The following is a 15,935-nucleotide window of genomic DNA, read 5'->3' on the forward strand; positions in this document are numbered from 1 at the left end:
TCCAGAATATGTTGGTGTTATTAGATATTTCAACAACAGAATCGCATATAATACATTTGTCACACTAACATCCACTCGTCTTTATTTTTGGCATCTGGCAGGACCATTTTTAACGAGACTGTTAAATTATCCATTTGATTGAATAAAAAAAAATCAAACATACCTTAAAACAAAACAAACCCTACAGTGATATTCACTTTCCCAGTTAAATTCTACAAAACGAATAAACAACAATACCAAACACAACTTAAATTAATCACAAGGCTTCAAAAAATATAAAATAAACAAGAAATATGCTTGAAAATGCATATGACTACAAATGACCTTCGTTAAATCGCTGATTGTGGGACTAAAACTAGAAACCACAACAATAAAATAAAATAAAATTGAGAATGGAAATGGAGAATGTGTCAAAGAGACAACAACCCGAACAAATAAAAAAAAAACAACAGCAGAAGGTCACAAACAGGTCTTCAATGTAGCGAGAAATTCCCGCACCCGGAGGCGTCCTTCAGCTGGCCCCTAAACAAATATATACTAGTTCAGTGATAATGAACGCCATACTAATTTCCAAATTGTACACAAAAACCTAAAATTAAAATAATACAAGACTAACAAAGGCCAGAGGCTCCTGACTTGGGACAGGCGCAAAAAATGCGGCGGGGTTAAACATGTTTCTGAGATCTCAACTCCCCCCCTATACCTCTAACCAATGAAGAAAAATATACGCATAACAATACGCACATTAAAACTCACATATACTGCACGTGCAAATAATGCTAGGTGAAAAACGACGATTTTTCAATGTTATTTTCAACTGTTCAGATGCAGTAACCGTTACAATATAACGCAAACAGTAAACAAAGGTACAAGAATTATAATTCAATAAATGTTCAAAAGCAAAATAAAATCTCCGATTTAAAACATTAATTATCCTTTGATTAAGGTATTTGATTAGGGATACTACTTAAAAGTCGTTTGAGTGACACACGTGTTTCAATCATAGTTTTACGTCTCAACTTTTTCATTTACGATGCTCAAGAACAAAAACTGTCAATATGAAGAAATCTATCGAAAAGGTTGGGAACAACCCCTCGAATGAGAGTAACCTTTCAATGTTATGACAACACATGAAATGAATATTTTTCCCTTTGAAGTTAAAAACAAATTGTTGCTTTAAAGTAAATGTTTACTGTTTATTCATTAAAAAGTAGACTCTAAAATAAGTTTGAGAGAATAATCATAGACACAATAGGGCAAAGTCATCTTATTTAAGAGAGGGGAGGGTAGAAAAAAGGTAAATTTTAAACAAAAACTATATAAATGTTACTTTGCGTAAAAAATAATAAATTGGCGAAAAATATATTGTTTCGGCGAAGGAGGTGGCGAAAAAAATAATTGACCCAGGGAAAACCCTGAGTGAAGTGTTGATTTAAATAGTTATAACGGCTTACAAGTATGGAATTGAAGAACTTTTAGGATCCAAAATTCCAAAAAGTTGTTTATAATACGGCTTAAGTAATCAAATCCTGGGATAAGAAAATCTAGGTTTTTCAAAATTTTCAAAGTTTTGAAACAGGAAATTTTTAAACCAATGATCATATAATTGATATACATGTCAACATCAAAGTGCTGAATACTTGGCTGGTGATACCATCGGGGACAAAACGTCCACCAGCCGTGACATCGACCCATTGGTGTAAATAGTTATCAAAGGTTTCAGGATTATAATGTAGTACGCCAGACGCGTGTTTCTTCTACATCAGACTCATCAGTGACGCTCAGACCAAAAAAGGTATACAGCCAAACAGGTACAAAGTTGAAGAGTATTGATGACCCACAATTTTAAAAAGTTGTGTCAAGTACGGCTCAGGTAATATGTTCCTCGGATAAGAAAATCCGAAGTTTAAAAGTAAATTAAAGTTTTGTAACAGGATTTTTTTTTAAACAAATGACCAAATAATTTATATTCATGTCAACACCGAATTGCTGCCTACCTGGTGATATCCCATATGCAGGTAAAGTTGGTATATTGCTATGATGGTTGGAGAATTTATAACTTCAAAATTGAAATCGTCTCGTTTGTTATAAATTCTGGTACTAATATAACTGTGTATGGCAAGTTTTTAAGTCTTTCAGTTATAGATAATTCATATTTGTATGATACACCTTGTTGTGTTATGACTGCCCAATGGGAAAACATAAATATACTAGTAGTTTTGAAAACAATATTTCTGAATTTAGAAAATAATTCTTCTCCAACAATCAGTGAAAAACTTGATTTATGGTCTGTAACTAGATTCACAAAAAACAAAATAATTAAGAACTAAACCAGCAACAACCCTTTCAATTTTTATGGTTTTTCAAAAGTTTTTTTGTCCTTTTTACATAATACAATGTATGAGTGAAACTAGCAGGGTTTCTGTTCCAAAAATTGCAACGTATTTTTATTTTTGCAATTTTATGAACCAGACAATGGCTGTCACTAGAACTCATCTTATAAATACAAAAGAGCACTTTTCAATGTAATTCAACATACTGATTCCAATAGCCATGCTATGTTAAAGCTTTTGACATCCACTGACAAAAGTTGCAATACAACGGCTTTCAAAATTAGTGAATATAATGTAATGTGTTTGCACACAAAGTAACTTATGTGAAACGTCCCTGTTTATAATCATTCAGTTTTCAAAAGAGGCGTTATATACCAGAGGGACATTCAAACTCACATGTCGAAATTATACCGACTACGTCAAGGTTAAAATAAATCAGAAAATCAATACATCAATATACAATATAGAAAACTAATGACTGAGCAACACTAACCTCACCAACATCTAGGGGGTGACCACATGTGCTCCGGAAGGTCAAGCAGCTAATTCTCCACATGTAGCACCCATCTCGTTACTCATATTAGTACAAACCCGGTCATGAGTCTCGTTGGGTAGGTCACATTCGAAACGAGGCTATAGTTGCGACATGACAGCAACCCTCTATCAAAAATAATCATGACAGATTATGCAAGCCCCAAAAATAACGGGGAGATATACATTCCGTGTGCAGACGCTGCATAAATGTTGCTACATAGAAATCGAAAGTTCACAATTCAGAAGGTTAAATTCTCTATTTTGTCGAAAAATCTTGTTTTTAACCGACACTAGTTGTCATTTTCTATATGAGGGTAAAGAGTTGAAGCAGACCTAATTAACTGTATGTGTTGTATCGTTAATCTCTAGTTTGATTGGATAGATGAGTTACAAATGTCACCAAATTATGAAATATGTAGTGAGAAAACATTATCTTTATAACAGCAACCAAAGCTAACTCTTTTCTTTCTTCCTCGGGAGTTTCTTCGTGCAGTCAGCATCTTAGTAAAACACGTAATTAACTTTTTTTTTTGCCCTTCAAGTCCTGACTAAAGACCTATGACCTCATATCATAAGACCCTTTGACTATATAAACCATGCATTATGAGATTCCGGTTAAATTGAGTGCATAGACAAACATTGCTTTTCAAAAACACACAAACAAAAATAACTGTAATAACGTAGGGTCGGATCGCTATAAATTAGACAAACAAGAGGAAGAATTATCAAACATTCTATGTGTTCTATAGAGAAAATCTATGCTATATATTTGACCTATTTTTAAGTCATTACCTAAAACCATTAAACGGGGAGACAACTCTTATATTTGTAAAAGGATTAATTTGACAAGGCTGAGATAAGACAAAGGGCAATGAAGTTTCGATATCATTTACCAATTATATTATCATTATGTTGCAATACTAAAGCGACATTTCAGAAACACAAGTGATGTTACCATGGAACAACCGTTATTTTTTTGTGATTTTACCTTTAACCAACAATTGGTTGTCCACTCATTAGCAATTTTCACATGAAATAGTAAATTTACCTTGAATATTCTTCAGAATTACCTCTTCTTCATCTTTATCCAATGTGTACATCATAATCCGAAGTTCAGAAAAATTCCCAGGAACTAAAATGATGAAAACATTAAGTTAAGTCTTTTTAATAGATTTGTTTGGACTTTTTGAATATGAATACAATCGCAGTTTTTAGTGTAGCTTGGTTTGTAAGACAATAAAGGTAATGATATTGATCATTGTGTTTAACATCGATTATATAATTTAATCTAGACTTTTAGATAGACAATTTAAGGACGGAAAATTGTCACAAATGATGAAACTTCATGGGTTTAGGAATGGGAGAGAATTCAGTATTACAATAAAAAAATATATATTGGTATACTGAGATCACGAAACCTTGACCTGCGTTTTCTTATTCATCACTGTCAAAAGGTACATGTATTATTTTTATTTTTTATTCTTATATGAAATTATAAATTGCTGATTAATTATTAAAAAATAAAACGAACATTATCCCTTATATATGTATTAAGCTGTAACACTTTTGTTGTGTATCTTTCCTCAACATTCAGCACACAAATACAATCAAAACCAATTGAAGGTCTTTCTCACCAAATTCATTAAATATGGGTATTGCTTTTGAAATAAAATTTGGAATCCGGTCGAATGATTGCATATCACAATCCGATTTTGATAATATGATTTTTAGGGACAATTTTATCAATTAAAATGATTAACAACTTCAAGTTAAACCGAAGTCACATCAGGCGAAAAGAGCAACTTAGAAGCCAAATTAAAAATTTAGAACCCGACCTTGACCTCATTTTCTATTAAATGTAACAATGACATCAATTCAAAAGATCGTAGGTCTCTGTAATCAATGGTTTACTTTCTTTCTGGATTTAACATTTTTTTATTTAAGCGTTACTAATGAGTCTTTTGTAGAGGAAACGCGCCTTTTGGCGAAATATATAAAATTTTAATTTTGGTTCATATAAGTTTACGTTTATTTACAAGTTACAATTATAACATTACACTTATGTATAAGTGAAATACCTCTCATATGGAGTTCATGGAATGCCTTGGTCTAAACTATAAAAGAAGATGCGTACACTAAAAAAAAACAATGTTTTGGAGATAACTCTGACAATGAAAAGTGTTCTGTTAAACAGGTTCAATTACAAAATTTTAATTAATTTTCAATATGATATTCAAAAATCTAAGAGATTTCTTACGAACTACTACACATCGCAATAATTATAGTTATCAAGGGTACCAGGATTATAACTTAATACGCCAGACGTGTGTTTTGTCTACATAAGACGCATCAGTGACATTCAGATCAAAATAGTTGTAAAGGCAAACAAATACAAAGTTGATGAACATTGAGGACCCAAAATTCCAAAAAGTTGTGCCAAATACGACTAAGTAAATCTATTTTCAAAAAAAATAAAATCCTTAGTTTTTCGAAAAAAATAAAGTTTTTACAACATGAAATATATTAAAATGACCACATAACATAGCGGAATAAGACACAAATGACAATCAGATCAAACACAATAAGTCTTTCCACAGGAAGGTGGAAGACCTAAAAATTCTCAATCAGAACCTTTACAAGTTTACTATTTAATTACACACCAGTAACTTGATCTTGGGTACGCCTCTTGTTAAAGTGCGAGTTGTCTCATATAAAAATGAGAACTAATCCCTTTAAGCCGTTATATTAATTTTACTCGTAAAAGATTGTTTATTTCTGTAATTGTTACTTCGTCCGAAATAATCTGTTATCGGTCTAGTAGGTGCACCCTTTTTAACGGTTAAATCTAGGTTAAATGCCATGATGACAATGCATATGCAATTGTCCATTTAAGTTTTTAATACAACCACAGCTCGGACGTGGACAATCTATGACCATATCCGTATTCATACAATTCACATCATAAAAATGCATGGATCAGTATACTTGGAAATAGTGATTCCAAAGAAAGAAAAAAAACAGCATTAAGCGCCTGTTTTTAGACATAATGTTTTTAGAAGATCATATTCTATCTAAACTGCATTGTTTCAGGGTATCATTTAAGTTTCTTAAATTTATCTAATCAATATATTTTTGTAATTGAAAACAATTTAATTTTTTCCTTAACATATGCAACATATTTAGTTGGTAGTGCATGCTAAGTGGAAAAGGTTAATTGTGTCTGAGACAACTGTTACTTTAGTTTTCTATTTTGTGTTTTGTGTACTATTTGTCGTCTATTTTACTTTTCATTTTTCAGCTATGGCGTTGTCGGTTTATTTTCTACATGATATGAGATTGAATGTCCCTCTGATATCTTTCGTCCCTCTTTGAATGTAATTAAATACAACATTGATCATACACAAATGGCACAATGGAAACCAACAAATAAAACTCTAGGAGTGAAACAACAAGTTTTGCAAAAATTACGGTGAGAAATGTCACTTTTACCTATGATTTGAAAGAAGTGTGAAATCAATAGCCAATAGCATCATTAGGAGTTTATGAATAGGATCAGTAAAGGTTTAAGTCATGTTTAACTCATTATAATAATGATAAAACATTGACTCAATAGTTGTGTTTGTTGCGCTCTACTGCTTTTCTGTAGTCTTTGTCGAATCCGCAACGTATATCGACAAACGCTATGTCATTCATTGGTTGTTGGGGCAATAGTAACAGTAGCAATGTAATAATATGTGTTGCGGTGAATAAGTATGATAAAAATAACGTATAAAAGAGGTACGAAAGATACCAGAGAGACAGTCAAAGCTCTGACATTTTCAGGAATTATGCATCATCACTAGAAAATTGTGCTGGATTATACATAATAACAAGAGCAAAAGACAAGTATTATACATACAACAAATACGAAGAGACAATGATAAAAATGTAGAATAACATAATCTTTATAATCTTCTTTCAGCAGTGTTAACATATTGAATGAATATAAGCATTTAGAGCCAAAAAATCTTATATAAATTCTCTATTTTAACAATGTACTTTGAAAATTTTGTTTACGTATATCATGTATATTATTGCATAATTTAACAATAACCTTGTTCCAATATCCTGATTTTTCGTTTTTTTGCAACATCATCCACTTTAAAGAAAAAACAAAACCCAACCTTGCCTTAATTTTATCGTAGGTTGAAGAAATATAAATTTATCACTACCAGCATCTGATGGTACCAAAAAGTAATATAGTCATCCCAACTTGATTGATCGTTTCTGATCGAAACTTTGTAGCCAGGTAAAAGCCTTTAAGTTTGTTCATTATCAATGACATCTATATTTTTGGAGTCTCCTTTCCTGCGATCAATATGCAGAATATGTATCAAAAACCGCTCAATCCCTGATTATAAAAACGTACAAACAAAAGATACCGAACTCAAAATCTTATCGAATTGCAAAATCCAAAGCTCAAAAACATCAAACGAATAAAAAATAACCATCATCTTCACTGTAAAAAAAATACAAAAAAAGGTAAAATCATCAAAAAAATAAACTCACTTTTAGCATATTTACATATTTTTAACTATTTTTCAATTTCAAGCGCTTCAGTTATCTAAAGCTTTGTAAGGTTATTATATTTTTTTTATGACAAATAACTTAAAAATAACCTACTTTTGAAAAAACAGCGTCGCAAAGCAAATATCTGTATGTTACAATCCAGAAATACCGTAGATCAAAGACATGTGATTGAATTACTACGCATGATGACAAGAACGTCGAAAACAATTATATATATCATGGTTAATTAAGAGATAACTGTATTGTATTTGAAGCTTTAAGGACGTCCATCGGTAGTTTTATTGTCGCAAATTTAGTTTACCTGGCGACGCGTTGCGAAGACAGGTAAACGGGTATTTGCGACATACAAGCTTATACAAAATTTATCAATGGTCATATGTAAGTTGAACATTTAATTTCGTGGTTTACCCACAAAATCCATGAAAATTGGTATCCAACGAATAATTATGAACCACAATACAACATCTATTTTAAGTTATAATTATATTTTTTCATATCAAAGTTTAAGGAATTGGACACATTATGTATACATATACATAGTCTTAGGAGTTAAATGAAGAAACAACAACAGGTGTTGCAAAAATATTGTGATATTTAAGAAGAACATACATAATAGCTTTTCATGTACTACCTTCTCAATGCCTTTTTTATTGCAGCTTTCATACATGTCATAGTTAAAGTTCTAGTAAAATAATAGAAACTAAATTTACAATTTTACTAGTTGATGACAAGAATAGTACTTTATAAGTTTGATTGCTTACGGAATCTTTTATTTCAACATGAAACAAACCTAACATGTGAATAGATACAACCAAAAGGAACCTTCAAAGCATAGTCATAATCTTTTAAAGGTCAACATTGGCTATGAGATTTTGGAAATTTGGTTTCATGATAATTTCTACTTTAATCAAAAATTCAGTCCACACTAAAACACTACTTTTATTCCAGCTTAGAGGTAAAGGTTTGGATATGGTCAGTGTAGTTAAAGATTTTAACATATTGAAATGGTTAGGTGTGAACTGTTTTAGAACGTCCCACTACCCCTATGCAGAGGAAATAATGGACCAAGCCGATCAGCAAGGCGTTGTAGTAATTGATGAATCACCTGCTATAGGATTAATCTAGTAAGATGTTAGTGTATAAAGATAAGGAGATGTGGTATAAATGCAAATGCAAAAGTATACAAAAAAAATCAAATGATGTTGTAAGATTTAAATGGCCATATGTGGTTCATAAGTGTTTCTTGTTTCTCGTTTATATATTGATTAAACCTTGGTTTTCCCCATTTGAATGGTTTTACTATATTAATTTTTGGGGCCGTTTATAGCTTGCTATTCCTTGTGAGCTAAGGCTCCGTTTTGAAGGTCGTACTTTGACCTATAATGGTTTACTTTTATAAATTGTTACTTGGATGGAGAGTTGTCTCATTGGCACTCATGCCACATCTTCCTATATCTATATAACCAAGTTAAAGTATCTTTACACACACAAATTTTGTCAGATGTTACTAGTGCACTATAACTTTTTGCTTATTCAGATGATGAATTCTATTACATGCACAATAACATGTGGTTGATATGAAGGACCCACATGGCACACAAAGAGACCAGCTGGCCCATTTGTTTTTTAAATTTCTTTCAGAATGCTATTTTAAAATGTCAGACAATTTTAAATGTCTGTCAAAATTTTGACAGTACATATTATGGTAATTAAAACAGGGGTGAATTTTTTTCACATGTCACACTGTATCTAAAAAAAGATTTTTAATTATTGCTAAAAACTTTACGCACTTCTTAGTTATATTAATCTTATGATATGTATACTTTTTAGTGATGATTCAAAATTTCATTTTTGAGTTATTGAGTATTTTGTAAAAAAGGGGGAGTTGTTTTTACATGTCGCCCCCCTATCTCAAAAATTGATTTATGGTTATTGCTTAAAACTTTACACTTTTCTATGTTATATAAATCTTAAGATCTGTATATTTTTTGGTGATGATTCAAATTTCATTTTTGAGTTATTGAGTATTTTGTCAAAAAGGGGGAGAGTTCTATTACACATCGCGCTGTATTTCAAAAGCAATTTATGATTATTGCTTAAAACTTTACACACTTCTGTGTTATAATAATCTTAAGATATTTATACTATTTGGTTTTGATTCAAAATATTATTTAAGTGATATTTAGTATTTTGTAAAATCAAAAAGAGGGGGGTTCACATGTCCGGCTGTATCGCAAAAACAATATATGGTTATTGCTTATAACTTTCTCAGAAACTATTTATGATTATTGCATTAAACTTCCCCACTAGACGTCGGTTGTATCATGCTCTCATGGCGCAGCTGGTAATTTGTAGGAGTTATTGCCCTTAAATGATTAGTAATAACTTTGAAAACAAACATTGCCTGATATTGCAGAACTATTGACATTTGTCTTAGAACAATAGAAATATTGACTAGTAAGAATAAATAATCATCAAGAAAGTGATAATGACCAAAATCTTAAGTCTACTTATTATGGGAGTTATTGATCTTTATAGATTTAGGAAGATGTGGTGTGAGTGCCAATGAGACAACTCTCCACCCAAATAACAATTTAAAAAGTAGTTAATCTTTTATATTGTTTTGCCTTTTTTTGCGGTTAAATATCTTGAAAATTAAAAAAAAAAAATCAAATAGAAACTTTGAGAAAATGAAAATTATAGCTGAATTAACACTAGTAGCCCGATTTGAGTCTGAAACGGTCATTTTGGTCTGATCACATCTTGATTGACTGGATTTACCGCTAGAGAAATTCGTCACGATATATAAGATCGTTAAGTCGCCGTTGAGATCGATAGCCTCATCAGGTAAATCAGTTCGTTGAGGCGTGTCAAGACGGAAAAGACTGAATCGTCTAGCGGGTTGTTTGGACCCGTTAAGACCATGTCAGACCAAAACAGACCATGGATACAAAGTAACGTCAAGATGTTGTCAGACCGTGTCCAGTCGTGTTCAGATTTTAATCAATGGACACAAAACGAGTGAAACTTTCCCATTGTTTATCAGGGGTTGCTCCCCTTTTAAAAATAAAATAAAAATTAGAAAGAAGACGGTTTATGTTAACTGAAAGTCTACCACGTCCCTTTAATCATGTTAATTAAATGAAAAACATATTCAATTTGAATTCTTACTTCATCCTATTGAACATGTTTTGTATATTTTAACATATCCAACTAAGTGAGACATCACGTGACTTTTGTGACGTATAATAGCCGCCATTTTGTATTATATTTCCCCCTATAAAATGCATATATGCTTCAATAAAGTTTAATTTTCTCATAAACCTAATCCGTTTTCTTACTTTTGCAAATCAATCCTTGATATTCAAACATATCTCTATCAAACAATGTTGGTCCTAACAGTTTAATTTTTGATTTAATTCGGTCAAATCGGAATCGTAAAACATGCACTTTTTCTCGTCATTTCTCCGTTGACGCAATGCTAAATTACCGATACCCATGTCTACTTTAACAACAAATAAAGAAATTCTGTAAATAAAACACAAACTTTGCAAATCGATTAAGTATATTCAAACATACAGCTAGCAAGGAATACTACTTAAAACAGTTTAATTTCAGGACAAATTCGGTCAAACATCGAATTAAAAAAGGGAATTTTCCGAGATTTTTAAAAATGGCGGCTGATGTATCATATGAAAATGTTGCATCAAATCAATGATTTCTATAGTAAGACTTTCCTAGATTATATTTAATTTTTCATAAAGAATCTCTGATGTTTCTGTTATTTTCCTTTAGTGATATTTCGATATCATTGATTTCAAAATTTCTTAATAAAAAAAATTATTTGAAGTGTGACACGGGAACATTTATTTGACAGATATGAATCCAGGAGTTACTGTTACCAGAAAATAGTTTGCAAAATCTATAATAAAAAAATCTCTTTTTTTTAAAGGTGTTTTTCAAGTTTTCTGTATATTTTATCTTTCTTTAGAAATATATTTATACATTCCTTTTAGAACAAAAAAAAGAGTTTCCATCCTAAGAGAAAAAACAGCAATGACCTATTATACTAGATAAATGTTCTATACCTTTAAAATTTCATTCCTTGACCGAACAGGTGAAATCTTACTTGGGTTATACTGTTACATCATAATATATTGTCAGGTAGACGTGCAAACCAAAAGCAACCAGGTGACATTCAACATCCTGTCAGTGTGTATACATGTATTACCAGAGTTTAAATTTTGTGATATACAAAAGTTTTCATAAATGTACAAATAAATATCTTCTCCTTCCCGTGTCAAATCAGAAGAAGTATGTTTTATATAAACTTTAGGAAAATATGAATATGATGAAAATTTCTTTAAAAAACTATTTTTTGCTTAAAAGGCATTCAAATATTTATATGTTTCTATAATTATTTCAAAGAAATATTCTGATTAAAATTTAATTTAAATGAATTTCGATCATTGAATATGATTTTGTTGTAATTTATTTTTTAATTCAATATTTAAAGATAAATCCAGGCAATGAATCGATGTAAAAAAGAGTTTATTGTATACATTCCAACAGAGAGTTATAATACGATTGGTCTGGCTTTAACAATATTGTATACCCGATATTATCTCTCGACAGAGTTATCGGTCCTGAATAGGACTGATATAGTTGGGTATGAAAAGTAGCTCAAAGTCATACTGCTGAACAAACCGCCGCGAATTGACTAAAAAAAATCAAAAGATTGCCGAAATAACATATATTCATTGAATGTAAGCACCTAAACCTTTATATTAAAGGTTTACAAGTGATTACAATACAGATCATTTTACACCCTTATTAAATAATTACGGATGTCGGCCGTGAACACTTGAAAACGCGTGATCTTAATAATTATGTTTAATTAAATTTAAGATGTAACATTTTTTAATATTGTAAATGAATGCATTCTCATTTAACTTTTAACGTTGGCTCTATAAATTGCATTTGAGTAAATTTGAGGCAGGGAAAATATATATATATATATTATATATAACTAGAATCTATGTCTTTTCTCGTTTTCCGTTTACTGTCATGCCATTGTCCGTTCATTTTTGCCAGAATCATGCGTATGACTTTCTATCTTTATTTTTTAATTAGTCTATAATTTGAGAGCCTTTTATAAAAAAAATATTACATACCATGCAGAAGACTTCGTTAAAAAATAAAGTTTGAATATTATAGCAGAAAAAGGCCAATGTACCTGAAGTACATTCAAAGACCTGGTTATATATATTACATAAATACAGCATAGTAAAGCTGGTTTAATTTGAATTACTATATCCATTAGGGACATTTTCCGACGATAATTAATCAAATCTGACAAGCTTGATTAAAAACGGAAAATACGCCCGTAAACGATTTAATGTTACCGTACCCTACTTGTCGCATGTCGGCATCTTCAAATGGCAAATTTATTTTACACAAAATCGTTGACATGGTAGATGGACACTACAGCACAATATAAGCTGAGCTGGAAATTACAATTGGTGAGTAGAAATGAATAGTCTTTTAAAACATGCCTATCAGACATGAGAATAATCATTGATCCGGCCAAGAGTTTGAAGGAAAAATGTTTACATTTCAGTCATTTGTTACATTTGTGCATACAGGTATGAATCGACGTTATAATACACAACATTCTTACACAGTAACTTGTTCAAAGGCAAAGTAATAATTTGGGCTTGTAAAAATATTGTTCCTGTGATTGGACCCCCCCCACCTTTTTTTCGAAGATCAATGCATGAATTTAAAAAGGTACATATAAACTATGGTTTAAATTCCCCCTTTTAAAAAGGGCTGGATACACACCTGTTTATTGCCTAAACCATTGTGTGTATTCACAATGGTTTGGTTGTGGGGGGTGGCCTATTACCAGACCTAACCCCCTGATGGAGTAACCCTACATATTCATATGTATTGTATGTTTAATAATGTATTGATAACTGTCACGTCCTAAAATTTGCATGAAATATTTGTCACTGGATTTTTTATAACTCATAACCAACCAATCTCCACATGTATGTTACACTGATGATGTACCTATTTATATAGCCACTGATGGGTGGTTTACAATAATTATAATTTATCACATATTTGTTATGAATACCTTCAAGGCTTGGGTTTGCTTATGCAATAACCTCAAAATTGCCTGGGGCAAAAAAAAAAGAGTATATTGATATTGTGCCCTGATTCCAAATGATGTGACAGCATTGCGTCCTTAACGAAACTTTTTTACACTTTTGTGATAAGAAATTTAAGATAATTTTCCAGGCATGTTTCATTAATTTGCAGGCGCGGATCCAGAGGGGGTTCCAGGGATTGAAACCCTTTCTCTTTTTGAGGATCAATGCATTTGAATGGGGACATGTAATTGGAACCCCCCTTTGTCCTGGTTTTCAAAATGGCTGGACCCGCCTCTGAATTGTTATCAATGATTTGTTTTGCTCTAAATTTTGTAGAACTTAAATATATACATATATTATAACATGTTATAATCTATACATACTATTGCTTTGTCATGTATGTAGTAATATTCTACAAATTCTATTTTGAAATAAAAAAAAGTATTATTAAAAGAATTTGTTGAATTATTATTTACCATGCAAGACCCTCATTGGTAGTCATGGTGGTTACACTCCCCTAGTAGTAGTAGTCAATTCAAATCAAGGTATTATGAACTTAACATACAAAGAAATACAGGATCTGTTAGGTTAAATATTAGAAAAAGGAAATAATGACTAAGCAGCAGAGAGATGCATTTAGATTCTTTTTTTTTTTTTATAAAATATGTTTTTAATCAAGATATTCTTACAATTCATATAAATTGACAGGGCCTAGAGCATGCACATAGTTGACGAGGTCTCCAAATTAATTTGAATGATAAATTTGTCATTTGGTTAGAACTATAGAAAATTTTAAACAGAAGGGTTGAAACAATTGCAGGTAAGTTCAAGTCACATAATTTCACAAAATATATTCTCTATATTTATTTCCTGCTCTTGATTCGATACATTCCTTATTTTCTGATGTACTTACTTAAATGAGAAGATCAGGAGTTAGTTTATATAAATAATTACGACTTTGATTGACCATAAGTATACTGAATTGTTCATTGCTTACGATCAATCTTAGTTGTAAGTTTTTTTGTGACACAGACTCTAGAGCTGGAGAAACATACTTCTTTGAAGCTCATTATTGCTACACGTGAATTAAGGTTATTTAGTTGCAAGACAATTTCTCAACACGTTTTTGTGTTCTAACAAAACAATTTCCTTGCACTATTGATCTTTAGTCCATGCCATTTTTTTTATGTATTAACACACTTTGTTTTATTACAGAGACTATTTGGGCATATGGTTGTAACAAAGGACTATTTACAAGACACAGACAACCTAAGATGGCGGCTTTTACTGTTAGAGAGAGATATCTGAAAATGATTAATGAAACTCAGAAGTACCAGAACTAAGAAAGGGCTAAACATTTGACAATCATTTATTTATAGGTTTAAAGCGAGAAAAGCTATTGAATTGAGATGACCAATAATCATCTTTGCTATTGGCAAAGTTATTAATTTCGCTGACAACACCATGTAGGCCCTTAGTTTCTAGCATTAATTTTTCATATCAGTCTACTCGGATGAGAAAGGAATTTATCAGTCAGTAATATATCAAAGGAAAACTTCTGAAAATAGTGATAAACTTAATATAGATATATATATATATGTGAACTAAAAGAAAATGCTACACTTAAAATTAAAATTAATATTAAATATTCGAATGATTTAACTGTATAACTGCCTAGAGGATTTTAGATAGAATATTTACAAAGAATTTTCAAATTGTTTAATGCAATTCCAAGATTGCCACTATATTTTTCAAGTCTTATCTTTAATCACATATTTAATAAGCTCCACACTTATAATGTTAATGAGTTAAATGAATTTTATTAGGTAATTTGTAGAGTTTTTTACTCTCTTACAAAGTTTAAAGTCTATGATGAGCCTGAAAGGTTGTAATGTTATTTATTGATAGTTAGACTTAGTGGGAAAAATGAAATTTTAAATTGTTTATGTTGCAAAATAAGAAGACCATAGTAGTTTATTTGCTTGTTGCTATTAATTTATTGCCAGTTATGGATTTTTTTTAATAATAAATGTGCGAAAGTTACTATTATTTAATTAATGATAATGGAAAGTCCACACTTTTTGAAATTAGATGTTTTAAAGGTTGTAACAAGGTTTCTTAATGAGACAACACAAGAAGATGTAACATTTGTTTTTTCTTGATATAGGATTTCACTATATGTTTCTATAAATGAACTTTATTTTACACTTAATAGAAAAATGAAATAAAAATATGGGGTCACAGTTTCTTTAATCTCACAATCTGCCTTCAAAAGAAGCATACTTTTTTGTAAAAGTACTTTTTTTCATTGAACTAATAGGGGAAAAAGAGGTAATATCGA

At 30.9% G+C, this 15,935-nt stretch overlaps 1 protein-coding gene across 1 annotated transcript in view; it reads left to right on the forward strand.

Moving 5' to 3' along the window:
- Positions 1-15,078, forward strand: part of LOC134699384 (beta-glucuronidase-like) — an 81,732-nt gene extending 66,654 nt beyond the window's left edge. The window contains exon 12 of the mRNA XM_063560987.1: positions 14,810-15,078. Within this exon, the coding sequence (XP_063417057.1) occupies positions 14,810-14,937 (128 nt within the window). The 3' untranslated portion in view covers positions 14,938-15,078. The remainder of the gene's footprint in view (positions 1-14,809) is intronic.
- Positions 15,079-15,935: the final 857 nt, after the last annotated feature.

This window comes from Mytilus trossulus, unplaced genomic scaffold (genome assembly GCF_036588685.1).
Source record: "Mytilus trossulus isolate FHL-02 unplaced genomic scaffold, PNRI_Mtr1.1.1.hap1 h1tg000050l__unscaffolded, whole genome shotgun sequence".
Lineage (NCBI taxonomy): Eukaryota > Metazoa > Mollusca > Bivalvia > Mytilida > Mytilidae > Mytilus > Mytilus trossulus.